The 18,184-nt window shown below is 43.6% G+C and overlaps 1 protein-coding gene across 2 annotated transcripts in view; it reads right to left on the bottom strand.

Annotated features, from left to right (window-relative positions):
* Positions 1–718: 718 nt before the first annotated feature.
* The window catches only part of TMEM233 (transmembrane protein 233), a 37,496-nt gene continuing 20,030 nt past the window's right edge, over positions 719–18,184 (bottom strand). Inside the window, exons 2-3 of one of the 2 annotated variants that reach the window (XM_086681813.1) lie at positions 11,690–11,826; positions 719–2,771 (exon numbers count right to left, since the gene is read on the bottom strand). In XM_086681813.1, coding sequence (XP_086537939.1) covers positions 2,765–2,771; positions 11,690–11,826 — 144 coding nt within the window. In that variant the 3' untranslated portion in view covers positions 719–2,764. Of the gene's footprint in view, positions 2,772–11,685; positions 11,827–18,184 lie in introns of those variants that run through there. The other variant, XM_025933660.2, reaches the window with a different exon arrangement.

Here is an 18,184-nt window from a genome sequence, read left to right as displayed (position 1 = left end):
GGAATTTGCAGTTAGTTAGAGGAACCAGTAAACTCCACTCTTTGCTCTAGCCATTTTTTTTTTTTTTTTTGGTCACTGTCTTGCCGAAAGTCTACCCTGGCTGATTGATGCACTTGGTCAATCCTTTTTCTAGCTGTTTTTTTTTTAATTAAAAACAATTTTTTTTAAATGTTTATTTTTTTGAGGGAGAGACACACAGCGTGAGTAGGGGAGAGGCAGAGAGAGAGGGGGGCACAGAATCCAGAACAGGCTCCAGGCTCTGAGCTGTCAGAGCCTGATGCGGGGCTCAAAGTCACAGACTTCGAGATCATGACCTGAGCGGAAGTCGGACACTTTACCGACTGAACCACCCAGGCGCCCCTCTGACTGCTTTTTGGAGTGGAACAAGGATGATCTCAGCCTTGCAGGAAGCCCTGGAGGAGAACATCATCCCAATTTATCAGTATGAAAGCTCTCTGCCAGGTCCCAAGGCCCAGCAAAATTCAGACCCCCTCTGGAGCCCAGGGACCTTATTTAGTGACTTCAGTGTCTAACATTTTCAATGCCTCCTGGAAGGGCATTTCAGGCCCAAGTTAGTTCTAGGTTGACACCTCTCCAGCCCCATCCCCGGCCTCTCTCTGTCTTCCCTACAGGCTTAGACTGGGATCCAGGAACCCATTCCCTCTAGAAGGTTGGGAACCCCGAGAAAACACAACTTTACACACCATGGAAAACAGGCTTACTTAAAACCATTTTTATTCTGCCTCTCAGCAACACTTTTCATTTGATTTGGGTAAAAGATCAGGGACCCAAACACAAACAAACAAGAAACAAGATGTCTGAAACAGAAATCAGGATCCAATATACTGGAATGACGTTAGGATCTCTGCGTGCCGAGAATTCGTGGCCCTGATTCAGTTTCCTCCTGGCACAAGTGCTGGCTCATGACAGACATCCGGCTGAGATGACAGGTGGAATCTGATGCCCATCAACGTTTATTTTTTGCTGGGGTCCAGGATTTTAACAAATGCCTGAGATTCATAGTAATCTAAGAACACTGCTTTGTATTTGTATAGCACTTAGAATCTCCCTCCAGGGGCATTCACATCTATTATGGCGATTAATTCTTGTTAACAACACTCTGAGGTATGTAGACAGGTATTCTCATTTCCATTTCCCAGATGAAGAAATTCGAGGCACAGAGAGGCTAAGAAACTTGCCTAAAAATCAGCTTGCATAGCCTGTGAGTGGCAAAAAAGGCCTTGGGACACAGGTGTTTTAATTCTCGGCCTCTTGTTCATTCACTTAGAATAAGCTGCCTTTTCTCTTGCTTAGGAAAGTTCATTACCACTGTATTTCTGATAGTAGTTCTTGAAGTTACTTTTGCCACGTGTACATATCACCTGTTGTGTTAATCCCTTGATATTTTCTTTGAGTCCACTTATTTTTCTTAAGTAAATTTACTTGAATAGAAACAACGTATCACGTCCCTAAGGGGAAACTGTAAATGGAAGGTAATTAAGAAATACAACGAAAACAGGACTCTGCTATTAAATTATATCTAGACAGAAGACTTTGAACCTGAGGCCTGCTCTTCCTTTATGAAGAAGGGAAAAGAGCCAAAGTAACAGAAAAGGTGTTCAGGACCCATGAGCACTAAACAGAAGCTTTCTCTTTGCTGTAATCGGCATTGAGAAAGAATAGAAAAGGGGAAACATGCTTTGTGATTGGCATCACTTAATGTTGTGTCTATAAACAACTTAAAAATGACCTTTGTGTACCGCCAGTGGTTTGCCCTGCATCTGAGAAACACTGGGTTGGCAAGTTCTGGCAGGCAGAATAATGGCATCATTAAGCCAGTACACTCACACCTGAAGGGGTTACGTTTGACAGAAAAGAAATACGGTGGGTGGTATTTCCAGGTAGGCATCCAGGAAAATCAAAGATCTTGCCTGAGACTTGCTAAAAAAGAGTGGGGGGCGGGGATGGTTTGAATAAAGCACATTCCGTAAACAGCCAGTTTATCCCCAAAACTGGGATGGGGAAGGTGCTCCTGTACCTAGAATTGATCACTAAGTACAGTCTCAAGAGTCTTGAAGTGAAAAGTGAGGTGAGCAGCGGTGGATACAAGCAAGGGAGAGGACCATCGGAAGATTGAGGTCAGGACAAAAGGCCAGAAAGACCCTTCATTTGTTTTCTTTGGTGCGTGATGTGGGGACTCTGGGGGCTGTGGCAGGGAGCACCTGATGGAGTGGGACCCACTAGCTATGACATGTAAAAATAAAAGGGGACAAAAAGCACAGATTCAGCTCCATTGTCAACTTTAAACATGCTGCAAATGTTTGCGCTCGACTTGGCGGATGCCAGCTTCTAGGACCTCCCTCTCCCCCCACATGTAGACCCCCAGCCCCCATGTAGAAATACTGAGATTTCCTGAGGCTCATCTCTGCAGAAGAGGCATGGACACAGAGGCCTTCACTAGACTCAGACAGTGAGACTTGAGTTTTTCTTTTTGTTTAAAAAAAAAAAAAAAAAATCTGTGATGGCTGATCTGTCTGTGCTGCTTGGTTTTCCTTAATTTTGGACTTTTTTTTCCTTCCTTTCTTTCTTTTTTTTTTTTTTCTTTTTTTTTCTTTTTTAAGTTCATTTGCCAGGGACCTGCCTCTGGAGAGTCCTGGAGGAAAAGATCTCACAGTCTGAAGTCAAGGGTCCATTCCTCAGAAACTCCGGTGGGGTGTGTGTGGATGAGGTCCGTCCTCCATGCTCACGGCTGACTGCTGGCCGCTCAGGCTCTGTGGGGTACACACAGACAGTGAGAAAGAGAGAGAGAGAGAGAGAGAGAGCAGGCCTGGGCCTTCTCCACCCAAGGGCTTCCGTTCTCTGTAGGGATCAGCCTTGATTAAACAAGTGCAGACCTGGGCCAGCATATCTGCACAAGCACTGGCTTCCTTTGGAGAAATGTCACATCTGAAACATATTTGATTTTACACTTGGCCCATGCAAACAACAACAACAACAACAACAACAACAGCCACCACAACAACAACAACAGCCACCACCCACAAAAAACAGAAAAAAATCCGACCCACAAATGATACAGATGCAGCAAACTGCTTTGTGAGCATTTCTGAACCTCATTCTCCTCCGAAAAGGTTAGCAGTACTGTTTAGCATTTTGTGTGCATCTTCCAGGTGATTTTCTCTACATTTAAATCTGTAAGTATGCACTTAGAAATTCATCTTGTGTGTGTTTATATACATGGGATAATGATATATCTATATATGATACGTATGTATCATATATATGTAAGATATGGGTTACACACACACACATATTCATTCATTAATTTACTCAGTAAATATTTACACACCAGGCCCTGCTCTAGGTGTTGGTGATGACAGTGCCCAGCAGTTACATAGTGAGTACCGTGTGTCAGGCATTGTGCTTTACACAATTGAATCTTCCCAGTCCTGTGAGCTAGGTGCTGTTTTATCCCCACTTTACAGATGAGAAAACTGAGGCACAGACTGGTTAAAAGACATGCTCAAGAGCACACAGCTACTTAGAGGCAGAGCCTGGATTCAAACCCCAACAGTTTAGCTTCAAAGGAAGAACCGTAAAATGTTATGCTCTATTATTATGGGCAATGACAGAAGTGAAAATGTTTTTGGGGCGCCTGTGTGGCTCAGTTGGTTGAATGTCTTGAGTCTTGATTTCAGATCAGGTCATGATCCCAGGGTCGTGGGATTGGGGCCCCACACTGGGATCTGCCCTGAGTGTGGAGCCTGCTTAGGATTAGGATTCTCTTTTCCTCTCCCTCTGCCCTTCTCCCCTGCTTGCGCTCTCTCTCTCTCAAATAAAAAAGAATGTTTTTGGAGTCTTCATCCTACTAGGAGGAAGTAGACCATAAAAGTGTATGATTATATGCATATTAATATATAAAATGTATAATTTTATGTCAATATAATAAGTTACATATAATTATATATTATACAGTCAGTTTTGCAAGGAGTGGTAAGTACTAGGAAGAAAAGTAAAGTTGGAATAAGAGGACCAAGGTAATAAGGGTGGGGCTGTGGGTGCTATTTTAGAGAAGTTGGTCAGGGGTAACCGCTCTGCTAACAGGTGACCAGGCGTCTCAAGGATAGATGGGAACAAGCCACTTGGGTATCAGGAGGAAGAAAATTCTGGGTAGAGGGACCAGCAAGTGCAAAGGCCCTGTGGCAGGAGCATACTTGCATTGCTCAAAGAAGAGAGGGGAATTCAGTATAGCTGAAGTGGAGGAGTAAGGGGGCAATGTGCTGGGAGATAAAGAGAGGCAGCAGTGAGATCATGTGGGGCCTTCTAAAGCCATAGTATGGGAGATGGACGATGTATATTTAAACTGTGGTGTGGTATCCCGTCCTATGAATAAACCACTGGGTACTTAATCATTTTCCCACCCATGGCCATTTAGGTTGTTCCATGGTTTCCCAGCTGCGGTGAACATCACTGCACATCCTGGCTGCGTTAGAGTCATCTGGAGAGCCCTAAAACCTATGAATGCTTGGTCCTATCACTGGAGATTCTAATTTAACTGATCCAGGGTAGGCCCTGGGCATTGTTAGTTTTTAAAGCTCCCCAGGTGACACTAATGTGTAACCAGGGAAGAGAGCTACTGTTTCATGTGCCTATTTGTACACTTGTATCTAGGGAGGATACTCAGAAATAGAATTGCTGAGTGGGTGGGCACATGGATTTTCAAGTTTAATAGATGTATTCAAATTGACCTTCCAAAGACTCAGTTTACTCCTCCACCAACAGTGTTGTTTTGTATCCAATTCTTCATACTCTCGCCAACCTTGATATTATCCATCTTTTTAATTGTTTCAATCTGACAGTCAAAAGACCCCATTATTTTGTTGTTGCTCTGGTCACTGGTTGAACATCTTTTTAACGGCTATTTTGATTTATTTGTCAAAGTCCACAAGTTTATATCCTTTTCAAAGCCACAGTCTTTCCATTGTTGATGACGACTTAGGTGTGATTTGTCTTGACTTCAGCTTATGTGAACCAACAAAGAAAGGCCCTTCTGACCTTTTGGGAATAGGTAATGTTCCCCATTTTTCATAATGGAATCACAAAAATTCTCTGCAGACACGTCTGTGGAAACCAATCCCCAGGAAGTTTTACTCCAACCAGTAATATAGAAAAGAAGATGAATTTGCTTTTATGTTTTTGCAAAAAGGCCAACTTTTTGCTTCTTTCCTGCCTTGACACATATGCTTATTTCCAATCCTAATGCAATGAAGGATATTTTGAGGCCAGGAAAGGACTCCTTCCGGTTTATTTATAAGCCATAAGCTTTACCAGTGCATAATGGCTTAATATTTGCTAATTTTGTGTCTGCTAATGGAAGACACATGGGATCCTTAATCTACTTAGGAGGCCAAGTTCTTCCTGAATGAAAACTTTGGAACATGAAGGCTTTTATTGCTAAGAATGACAAAGAAGCAATTTTAATACATGGTAGGGCCCTGCCTGGCTATTTAGATGCCTACACAGCCATCCAGAGTCATAAATTCAGTGGAGTTGCATTGTACGTGTGAATGAACGTGTGTGTGTGGTGAATGAACCATACATGTTTCTCAAAAAGAAAAAAGCAACTCTTTAAATGGAGCTGGAGATTCTGGCCATCACCCTGTACAATGGTCATGAGGATGGGTGGGTATGTGACTCCTATTCCTTCTGTGTGACTTTGGGGCGTGGTTCCAGTGTTGAACATATGCCATGCCAACTATTTCAGCTGGTGTTCAACCCAGGGAATGTCATCTCTTCCAACACCGGTGGGAACACTGGGTCTATTGGGCTGACCAGGATACAGGGTGGGTGTGAATCTCTAATAGGGCATCCCCCCACCGTAGATGCTTCCAAGATGAATTTTGATTATACTCAAAGCTCACCTGATGCCCTGATGTTCGAACTTCACCCCTCAGTAAGGTGAGACCTTCCTGAATATCATTTGTCATATTTCTGGTGGGACATTTGTCTGCTTTATACCCAAGCTTTGTCACAGTCAACTGTTTTTGCAGCTAAGGAAATTCCACTGAATTCTGCAGGGCATCAGATATGTGACCATGAGCCTGATCATGAGGAGAGAGGGAAGAACAAACTTGGGAGGTGTGTAAAGTGCGCTGGGGAGTAGGGACGAAGCAGCAGATGTGTCTTCGAGATGTAAAAAACATCTTGTTTTGTGGCACATATTCATACACAGGCAAGAATGTTCCTCCATCAGATGCAAAGCCCTAGAACAGTGTTTCTGCAACTTTGGAATGCTTAGAACTATTTTTGGGGGGATTGCTTGTGATAATGCATCTTTCAGGACCACTCAGGGTCTTGATTAGAGGCCACGAATCTGCATTTTCACAGACATCCCAGCTGAATTTGTCACAGGTGACTCCGAGACTTTGAGAAACACGATTGGAATAACCTCACTTTGCTCGAATCCTCAAGGCACCAGCAGAAAGTAGAAGCCTGCAGACAGGTTGATCTAGGCTGGGGACTTGAACGATTCGATTGATAAATAGACTGCAGCAACGTTTAAATTTTTCAGCTCTGTGCGATTCATTTCTTGCCTTTCCCTAGCAGCTGGAGAGCAGAGAGTTTTCTGACTTTGAGAGCCTGCAAGTTTCTGATTCTGTTTGCACCAGAATGGTTCTCTTCTGAGAGTGCCACATTCCGTCCCAAGCTGTTGAATATTTTAGTGTCAGTGATTCCCAGTTTTTGTGGATTTGATGTCCCAAATCTCTCTTTAACTGCCACATGGCTTACATGGATATCCTATTGAAAGAGACCTTTTTCTGAGTTTGGGTCAAGACTCTTAGGACCCAAGTTTATCCACCTGGGATTTCCATCATTTGGGAGGGAAGGGATTGGTTACAATTCTCTCGATAAGGACACGTAGTAATTTTTTAAAAGGTCAGGACTTCGGGATTAGTTTCGGTGTTGTTGATAAGGATAAAGAGTAATTTTTTTTAAAGGCAGGATTTGACAGTTTTTAAACAGACTTGTCTGTTTATTTCAGACAGTTTTTGAATGAGAATCAGAAAAGTCACCTATTCAAGGCTTTTTGTCTCCTATCCAGGCTTGGGCTCCTCTAAAGTCAGACTTCCCCAGAACCCCTCAGTGCACGCCCTTGCTGCCTTGAGGATTGTTACAAAAGAGCCTTCCTGTGGGTACTCTCCTTGGCGGTAACTTGACTCCCCTCCTTGGCAATGAATGAGATATGACACGTTTAGGATGATGACTTTGCTGATGTAAATGAAAACTGGCCACTCTGTTAAAGGCCAGCTTCTGTTAGCCCATTCTTCCTTCTGGGTTTGGGAGGGAGGGCGTTTGGCAAAGAGGGTTGAGCTGACTACCTGCGTCTAAACCCCAGGGTAGGAATGGGGAGCTGGAAAATGCAGATTCTTGAGCCTCACTTCTGACTTAGCGACTTGGAATCTTTTGAGATGGGGCCCTGATACCAACTTCTTTTAAACTTCCCCAGGTAACTCGCATACAGCTCAAAGTTAGAAACCTCTGTCTTAGTAATTCCACATTGCCACTCGATTCCTCCTAGGGCTGGGAAATTTTATTTCAAAGGATTACTGAGAAATTGGCCCGTTATTGGTCTTAATGGAAGATAGAATTGATTTCATTCTCTAAGGGCTAGTTTCTTTCCTACACACACACACACGCGCGCGCGCGCGCGCACACACACACACACACACACGCACACAAAGCCTTTGTATTTGAGTTTCTCCCTGGGATTCTAACTCTGGAAGATATTTTTGTTTTCTCTGATAACATGGAGGGAAAGGTATCTGAAGGGAACCTGACCATACAGATGGGAAGTAATTCTATCCTTACTTTATGGATAGGGAAATTGAGGCTGAGAGAGTAACTTGCCAGGGTGGTCTATGTAGTAGAAGTAGGATTTGTATCCTAGTAAAGCCAGGACTGAAGTCCAGTCTCCAACCACAGTGAAACATTGTTTCTTAGGAACCACTGCTAACAAAATCTCAATCACAAGCATATACGGGTCCATGCTTCATCTCCAGATAGAAATATTTATATTAAGAATGGAGAAAGTCCCCATATGTGAAGACTTCTGTGTCCCTTGTAGACCTGCTTGGATGGTATCTAATGGGCAAACTGATCTTTGAAAGCCACATTGTCTACCAGAGACTGCAAAGCAGATGATGTCCAGGCTGGAGATGTGGTTTTTGTATGTTTTTTCGTCTTGCTTTGTTTTTGGCCCTCACCATGTGTTTACATAATGTGAATTGGTTGTCAACATCTAAAAAACAGGAGATTCGAAATGAAAACCTAGCTTTCTAATATCTTTTGAAAAATGGGCTCCACGGTCTGCATTCCAAGTGGTAACAATCAGCTGGACTGTGCTCTCGAACACCACAGTCCCCACCACTCATATTATCCTGTAACTGGGAACATTCATGCGTGTTCCTTGCAGTGCTTCCTGCTTCCTTCCTGCAGTGTTTTGATTTTGCTACCCTTGGTCCTGTCTCATCACAGGTTTTTGTTTGTTTGCTTTTTGTTTGCTTTTTGTAGGTTGAAACCTCAGCATACCACCCCCATATAAATCAGCTCTGGAGCTAGCCACAAGTCGAGTGCTATCTCCTGGTTTTGTTACTGAGTATACTAGCTATTGGCTTAGAGGCAGTGTGGCACTGTGGTTAGGAACACAGCTTTCAGGGCACCTGGGTGGCTCAGTCGGTTAAGCATCCGACCTCGGCTTGGGTGATGATCTCACAGTATGTGAGTTTGAGCCCCACACCGGGCTCTGTGCTGACAGTGCAGAGCCTGCTTCGGTTACTGTTTCCCTCTCTCTCTGCCCCTCCCCTGTTCACACTTTGTGTGTCTCTCTCTCAAAAATAAGCAAACGTTTAAAAAGAAAAAAAGAACACAGCTTTCAGAGCCAGATTATCCCAGGTTAAACCCTGCCTTTATCTCTAAGTAGCTGTGAGACATCAGGCAAGTTATTTCTCTTCTCCGAGTCTCAGTTTTCTTATCTGCAAAGTGGGGAGGTTGCTGTGGGGATTCAACAGGGATTAATTCATGTAAGAGCTTAGACAGTAGCTGGCCTATTAAGTTCTATGTCAGTGTCGGCTGCTATTATTATAACCCAGCTCAACACTGATCTGGGCAGTATGTATTTTCACAAGTTCCCAGGAGTTAGGCCAAGACTTGGCCTTTTTCCCCTGGAACACTGTCCTTTGAAATTAGCTCATGAGTGCAAAGCCATGAGCTCTATTTGGTAGCATCTTAAATTCTGAAGTCCTCTCCCAGCCATGTTGATAACAGCAGTAATAATAGGATTAGTAAATGGTTTGCATTTATATAGATATAGATATAGATATAGATATATAGATATATAGATATAGGTATAGATATAGATAGATAGATACATTTTAATGTTGGGGCACCTGCGTGGCTCAGTCAGTTAAGCATCCGACTTTGGCTCAGGTCATGATCTCACGGTTTGTGGGTTCAAGCCCCACATCGGGCTTTGTGCTGACAGCTCAGAGCTTGGAGCCTGCTTCAGATTCTGTGTCTCTCTCTCTCTCTGCCCCTCCTCTGCTCACACTCAGTCTCTCTCTCTCTCTCAAAAATAAATAAAAACTTTATAAAAAATGTTTTTAATGTTTATTTATTTTTGAAAGAGAGAGAGAGAGCATGAGCAGGGATGGGGCAGAGAAGGAGACAGAGAATCTGAAGGAGGCTCCAGGCTCTGAGCTGTCAGCACAGAGCCCCATGCGGGACTTAAACCCACAAGCTGTGAGATCATAACCTGAGCCTAAGTTGGATGCTCAACTGACTTAGCCACCCAGGCGCCCCTGCATTTGTATATATATATATATATATATATATATATATATATATATATATATATATATATATATATATATTTAAGTTTATTTATTTATTTTGAGAGAGAAAGAGAGAACAAGAGAAGGGGAGGGGCAGAGAGACAGGGAAGAGAATCCCAAGCAGGCTCTGCACTGTTAGTGAGAGCTCGACATAGGGCTCAATCTCACGAACTGTGAGATCATGACCTGAGCCAAAACCAAGAGATGGACGCTTAACCGACTGAGCCACCCAAGTGCCCCGAATGGTCTGCAATTTTTGTGCACCAACTAAGGAACAGACATCATGCTATACACATGTTGTGGGTCATCTAATTAACCTTCACAATAACCTTCTTAAGTGGATTATACGACTATAATCCTCATTTTACAGAAGAAGAAACTGAGGTTAAGCACTTGGCTGACCGTCAGTCTCACAGTAGGTAAGTGGCAGAGGGGGAAACTGCGCCCAGGCAGTCTGTTGCCAAACCGGCACCATTGGCCCCACACCCCACAGCCCCGTACTCACACACGAGCACATTATGCCTTCCTTAAAGGATAAAGTTGGTGTGTGCACATCTGTTCTCTACCCATCTTCTTCATAGACCAACACCATCCATTTTCATCTTGCAGGCAAGAAACTTCCTTTGATGTTTTAGTGTCCCTTTTTCCTCTCTTTGGTCAAAGCCATCTATTCCCCCCCCCCCCCCCCCCCGTGACACTTCCTGTTTTCCCATCTTCCTCTCCATTCAGCCGCCCTGATTGTTCCTGGGTCTGGCTCCTCTGATAGGAAGTTGACATGGACTACCCTCTTGGCTGCCAAGGTTGGGTTGGCTGATTTGACAGGCTGATGGGTGTCTGCGTCCTCCCTTGCCCACCAGGTGAGCCTTTTCTGAAACCAACTCAAAGAGGCTGACCTTCTCAGCTTGAGGGACATGGTGTCGGGGGGGAAGAGCTAGAAGATTTCTCAGAGTCCTTATCTGCCTTGCCAGGAGCTACACAGTGAGGCAGAGATGGATCTGGGCTTGTCATTTCCAGGTCTTGATTGTCCATTGCACGACCTTGCCCCTGTCAAGCCTCTGATGGAAAGTGTCATTGATTCTAGCAGATGGAGCCCATCTGAGCTGGTTAGAGAAATCAGGATAAATGTGTCCAAATCCAGAGAGAAACAGCAACAGCATCCATCTCTTTGTGAGACGAGAGCACGTTGGCAATACCAAAAATATGTGGCACCCTTCTGCTCTTACAGTAAGAACAGGTCGGCTAGTTGAGTCAAAATCATGAAATCATTCAGCAGATCAGATGGTAAGGCAGAGGAAGGGACTGAGGCAGTGAAAATCCATGTGGGATTCTCCCGTCTTCCTCTCTCGTCTCTCAGAGATGGGAAAACTATGGCCCATGGGCCAGATACCAATTTTTGTAAATAAAGTTTTATTGAACACAGCCATACTCATTCATTTGCGTATTGTATATGGCTGCTTTTGTGCTGCAGTGGCAGTTAAGTAGTCACGACTGAGATGGTGACAGAGGCCTACAATATTTACCCTCTGGCCCTTTATGGAAAAGTTTTGTTGACCCCTGTTCTACACAGAGCCACTAGAAGATGGTGGAGTTTTGGATAGCCTGGACACTGAGTGACTGAGCAGAGGAGAGACTGTCCACAAAACGACATGGTGTGTATAACACCAGTGAAATGAAAACGAAAACTCTTTTTCTTTGGCATCGTTTGGCACCAGAACATAACCTAACCTGGCCTAACAGATTCCAACGGGCATTTGGGAGAAGGCATTTTACACTGGGACAGATTCAGAGAGCCTACTTACTTCCTTGTGAAGTGAACTGCACAAGAAATACCGATGATCAGAAGGCCAATAATGATGGAGGCGATGGCCACCCACTTGGCATTCCTCCCAAGCCGCTTGGATCCTTCGATGTCTCCATCGTTGTAGCTGTTCAGAGACTGGGGGACACAAGGGAAGAGCTGGTGATGACAGACAACCCACAAGGAAAGACCTGTGTTTCTCAGGCTGATCTGATCATCACCTCCTCCAGGAAGCCCTCCCTGGGCTGACTGACTTCCCCTTGCTGATTATTTTCATCTTAGCATTTACCAGAGCACATTAAAATGATTGATTGGGCCTCTCCTATTAGAGTAGAAGTGCTATGTGGGCAGGGACCACTATCTGGTGTTCAGCACAGTGTACCAGTGCCTGGTGCCATATTTGTTCTGTAGAAGATTCTTGATAAATATTTGTCTAATGTACAGGTATGCATGTCTCGTCCAACAGAATGGGGTTTGCAAACTCTGGCCCATGGGCCAAGTCCAGCCTACTGTTGCTTTTTTAATGCTTATTTTTAAGAGAGAGAGAGACAGAGAGAGACAGAGCATGAGCAGAGGAGGGGCAGAGAGAGAGGAAGACCCAGAATCTGAAGCAGGCTCCAGGCTCTGAGCTGTTTGCACAGAGCCTGACACGGGGCTCAAACTCATGAACTTTGAGATCATGACCTGAGCCGAAGTCAGACACTTAACCGACTGAGCCACCCACGTGCCCCCAGTCTGCTGATTTTTTATAAATTAAGTTTGTTGGGCACACAGCCACACTCATTTGTTTACTACACTCATTTGTTTATCTGTGGCTGCTTTTATGCTACAACAAAGTTGGGTAGTGGATCAAAGACCATACTTACTGTTTGGTCCATTACAGAAAAAGTTCACCTCTCCTGCACTAGAAGTTCAATCCGTGAGGTCAGGGATCTTGGCTGAACTGTTCACCTCTATCCCCAAGCCAAGCTGTCATTCAACTGGTACCTACTCATATGGCTTTCCCAGCTGGTAAAATACTGAACTACTTCTGGCTGGCTGGTAAATAGCAGTTACCCCTCCCCTCCTGGCCCCCCAGCCATCGTGCGTGGCCCTCACACCTTTGACTCCCCGCAGACTTCCCCATGATCCAGCAACTTCAGGGTTACCAGTTGGCCCCATCCTGATTGAATATTTAGTTGTGTATTTAAATACTTGTTGAATATTTTAAATATCACCTTAGTTGCTAGTACTTTGAGCAGTGTCTGGTACATGGTAGGAGTTCAAGAAATAGGTATTGGCTAGTGGGTGAGAGATGTATATCCATTTCCCTGCAGAATATGAGTTTGTTGGAGGGCAAGGTGGAGGTGCTCAGAGAATGTTTGCTGCTGGGCTGATGGCCAGGGCAGCTGAACAGTCCTGTAATAAACCCTCCTTATCATAACTCCTACTGCTGACGATCCCCTCAAAAGTTCTGCTGCAGCTCAAAGAAGTCTGGAAATAAGTATTCATGAGTTACAGACGGAGGTTGATCAGTGTGGTGAATTGCAGATTTCAGTAGGAACCTCTGTTCTTCATCCCGAAACCGCCGCACTTCACTGATAGATTGTTCCTCTTCTTGGACTTTTAAGGGGGATGAAGCACGTGTAGACAATTACAAGCCAGGGAAACACCCAGTAGAACACCAAGCTTTCCACTTCCAGAACCTTGCATTAATTCTTGGATTCTGGCCACCTTAGCAACAAGCTGGGGGCCTCAGCAGTGAAAGGGGCCTCGGCAGTGATGGGGCTTGCTCAAAAGACTGGTGTGAAGGGGAAGGCAAGAACCTGCAATGATATCCAGAACTTCCAACAGCATGAGCACCGGAATTCTGGAGTGCTCAACCCTGAGTATTTACTACAAACATGTGGCTAGTGATTTTTGTTTGTTTTATTATTAGTTTTAATATTTATATATTTTTGAGAGAGAGAGAGACAGACAGACAGAGTGTGAGGAGGGGAAGGGCAGAGAGAGAGGGAGACACAGAATCCGAAGCAGGCTCCGGGCTCTGAGCTGCCAGCACAGAGCCCGACGCGGGACTCAAACCCGTGAGCCATGAGATCATGACCTGAGCTGAAGTCGGATGCTTAACCAACTGAGCCGTCCAGGTGCCCCTCTTTGTTTTAAAAACAGATAGATGTCCTGAAAAGATTCAGATTTAATTGGTATGGGGACCAAATACCAGTTTTCTTAAAAAAAAAAAAAAAAATCGGTAAAATACATATAACATAAAATTTACCATTTTAACTATTTTTAAGTGTGGGTTCAGTTGCATTAAGTGGCAGTCACTGAAGTGGTTTTGTGACCATCACCACCATCCATCATCCCAAAGTGAAATTCTGTACCCATTAAACCCTCCATTCTTCCACCCCCAGCCCCTCCCCTGGCAACTGCCATTCTGCTTGCTGTCTTTATGGATTGGACCACTCTAGGTACCTCACATAAGTGGAATCATACAATATTTGTCCTTCTGTGCCTGGCTTATTTCATTAAGCAGTGTCCTCAGGGTTCATCCCTGTTGTAGCATGGGTTAGAATCCCCTTCCTTTTTAAGGCTGAATAACATTCCACTGTCTGTATAATATCACATCTTGTTCATTTATTCATGTGTCGATGGACACTTGGGCTGTTGCTGCAGAATTTTTTTTTAAGATTCTTAGAATTGAAAACCTTTGGTCTAGGCAGCTGTCCTTAATGCCCTACAAGGTCAAGGTGCCCACCACCTTATGATTTATCCCTGGAGCACCTGGGTGGCTCAGTTGGTTGAGCGTCCAGCTTTGGCTCAGGTCATGGTCTCACAGTTCATGAGTTCTAGACCTGCATTGTGCTGTCCGTTATCAGTGCAGAGCCTGCTTCAGAGCCTCTCTCCCATTCTCTCTCTGTCCTCCCCTGCTCACACTCTCTCTCTCAAAAATAAACATAAAAAAAAAAAAAAGATTTATCCCAAGGAAGCATGTAATAGAGCATGGGCTCTAAATCCAGAGAGAGCTGAGTTCAAATTCCATGTGTTAGTCGCTGTGAGACTTAGAGGAAGTTATCAACCTTTCTAAGGTTGATACATCTGTATAGTTCTCATCTGTAAATTGGGAGCAATGATAATAGCATCTCCTTCACAATAGAGGAGCCAACGACTTAATAGTAGTAGCTAGCATTGCCCCAGCACATAGTATATACTCAATAAATGTTAGCTTTTACTGTGAATTGCCACTGTCTATCTTGTTCTTCCTCCAACACTAAGATCTTTGGGGTACAGTAGAATCATCTGGGGTACTTATCAGAATTATAGATGATCAGGATCTGCCTCTTGCTGGAGCAGAATCTCTGAGGACCTAGGTTTGAGGAACTTTGGGTTTTTTTGTTGTTGTTGTTTATTTATTTTTTGAGAGAGAGAGAGCAGAAGAGGGGCAGATAGAGAGGAAAGCAGGAATCCCAAGGAGGCTGTGCACCATCTGTGCAGAGCCTGATGTGGGGCTCGAAGTCACAAACCATGAGATCATGGCCTGAGCCGAAATCAAGAGTTGGATGCTTAACTGACTGAGCCACCCAGGCACCCCAGGAACTTTGTTTTATAGTCTTCAGATCAAAGTCAATGTGTAGAATGTTAGACCCCACAATCCAGTTCATTTTTTTAAAATTATGTTTTTTTGCAATCCAGTGTAAAATTACGCACATTCAAAATGCTCTTAAATTGATCATTACCCTGTTGTGTTGCTTTGGAAAACCGAGTTCTGAGATGCACTTAGTTAGGGCAACGCACTGGTGTTGATGTAATCAGAGGGAAAATATAGGGAGACTCCTCCCTCCCCGAATATTGTCAACTCCTGGCTGTTTGGATGAAAACACCAGTTCCATGTTCTCAAGTGGGAAGAACAGTAAGCCTGTGCCATACTGAGGGGTACATCTATATATCTGTGCATTGCCCCTGAGCAATGGAAGCTTCCCGAGCCACGTGAGTTGTTTGCTACAGGTCAGCAGAGCCAGGCTGGTGACCTGGCCGAGGGAGATTTGGGTGCAAGCCATGAGTGAGTCTTGTTCAACCTTCATCACCTGCTGCCACTCTGGCATCTTGTATGTGACCCTCCTCTCTGCAAACCACCATGTTGCCGGGGCTCCTAAGGGAGGTGCTGAGTCGTCTAGAATTGAGGCCTTGGTTGGCTTGAAAGACAGATGAAAGCCTCTCTCAGTATTAGCTATGGATTCTCCTTCCACTGCCCCCCCTCCTCACCCCCGCCATGAGTTCTCTTATGAATCTGTTTCCTCCTCTGGTCCTTGAGGAAGGGGCTGTCTATGGCATATCTGCTGGGTAAATGTTAGGATATGGAGAGATGACTGTGGCAGCTTTAGAACTCCCAGATTTCACTCTGAAGGACCTCACTGGTTGGGACTCTCGGGGTTCAAGGTGGAGATCTAATAATGAAGCGAGAAGGAATTAGTTCCTCCCTCCCCCATTCACTGGCTGTCATTCTTTGTGTCTCCCAATTTGGAATTGCATGCTAAGGGTCTCCTGGCAGATGCTATGGACTGAAGAGGTGGAGATGGGTTGTAGAGAAAATGCGTGGTTTATAAATGTTTTTCTGAAAAGCTTAGAAAGCAAACTATCCCATCTGCTGTGGAAGAACTAGAAAGAAACAGGGGATGACTTAGATACTTAACATTTATATGATCTTATTAGTTCCTTTACAGATTACAAATGTAATTTGTGAACACGTAAAGCATTCAAATGCTACAGAAACAGCCAGTAAATAGTAAGTTCTTTTCCTCATCCTGTTTCCCAGGGATAACCGTTGTTTGCAGTCTGGTGCATTTGCTTCTAGATCCACCGCCTTCCCTCCCCCCCCCCCCCCACCTCGCTCAGCCCACCTCCCACCCCCTGCCCACGACTAATATGAAAGGAAAGCTAACACTTTCTCTTGCTTCCATTATGACTAAGTACCTCGTGTCTATCAGTCAAGATAAAGAAATAGCAATTTGTACCCTGAGATAAACCAAGAATACAGGGTCAGTCTGTCGAGCCTACATCCCTCCAATATTGAAACCTTGAGTATTTCCCATAAATCTTGGCAAAGACAACTTCATCTCTGTCTTTTGCGATGTTGGTGCCCAAATGGAGGTCACACTTTTGTGGATATTGTAATCTCTTGAGAGAGATACTATTTTGCTTTGTTTATTTGTTTATTTTTAAATCGTGAACAGATTATTGTAAAACTTGGTTACCTTGGCAGTTTCGCAGTTGTTTTCTTTAAATGCTTGTGTTGTGCTTTTTATTGGGCTAGCTGGTCCTTTTGAAGGTGGACTCCCTTGCATTTCTTTCCAAGTGAATTTTTTTCTTTTCTAAATGTTTTGGCCTCTGAGTCTTTCTTTGACAAAATAATAATGATAACAGGTAACACTGATTGAGCATTTATATATGCTAGGCACTGTGTTAAGTATTTTTCTAGGATTATCTCATTTGTCCTCATAACAGTCCTGTGAGGTAGTTGCTTTATTGTTTCCATATTACTAATGGGAAAGTTGAGGCACAGACAAGTTAAAGTGATTTGCCCAGAGTCACACAGCTAGTTTGGTAAAGTGTGGATGTGTGTATGTGAATGTTTGTTGGTCAAATGTAGTTCTTTTTGATGAATTTTATACTTCTATCATTAGTCCAGTTTTCTATTAGTTTGTCTTTTTCTTACTGATTTGTGGGAACTTTTTACATATTGTAGATCCATATTGTGCAATAGGAATATAATGGGAGCCTCATATGTAATTTTAAATTTTCTAGTTGCCACATTAAAAAATAAGAATAAATTGGTGAAATTAACTTTAATAATGTACATAAAAGTCTGTGTGTACACACACACACACACACACACACACTCTTAGAGTTTGTCTGTTTGTTTTATCTTTATTCCAAAAATATGAATAATAATATACTATCCTGTTCCGCAACTTGCATTTTCCCACTAATATAGGGTGTGCACCTTTCCAAGCTAGTGCTTCTGCGTCTGTCTCATTCTTGTTTTCTTTCTCCAGGCATGACTTAAAAACAGTCATATTGATGGATTTCCTAATGTTGCATTATCCTTACATCCTTGGGGGGAGTATCTTAATTTGTCATGGCACTTTTTGTTGTTGTTGTTTTTAGGTAACTTTTTGTTTTCAAATAGCTTCAAACTTACAGAAAAATTGTCAGTGTAGTTGTCTCATTCTTTTTAGTGGCTTTGTCACTTACATGGTTGCACCTCACCCATAGACATTTCAGTTACTTAAAGGTTGTTGCAATTACTTAATATGCTTCAGTAGACATCCTTATTCGTAGAGTTTTGTGTGCGTTTGAGCCTCTCCTTAGTTAGGATGGATTCCTAGGAATGAAACTGCTGAATCAAAAGGTAGCTGTGGTTATGTTTGGAGAGACAGAGTCAAATTGCCCTGCAAAAAAAAGGCTAGACAAATTTACACCACCACTAACAGTATTTAAGTGCCCTGTTCCTCACGTC

Source organism: Puma concolor, chromosome D3, assembly GCF_028749965.1.
Source record: "Puma concolor isolate L17-30 chromosome D3, mPumCon1.1.hap2, whole genome shotgun sequence".
NCBI classification, from domain to species: Eukaryota; Metazoa; Chordata; class Mammalia; order Carnivora; family Felidae; genus Puma; species Puma concolor.
The sequence above is the reverse complement of the archived record's forward strand: the minus strand, read 5'-3'. Positions and strand labels throughout refer to the sequence as shown.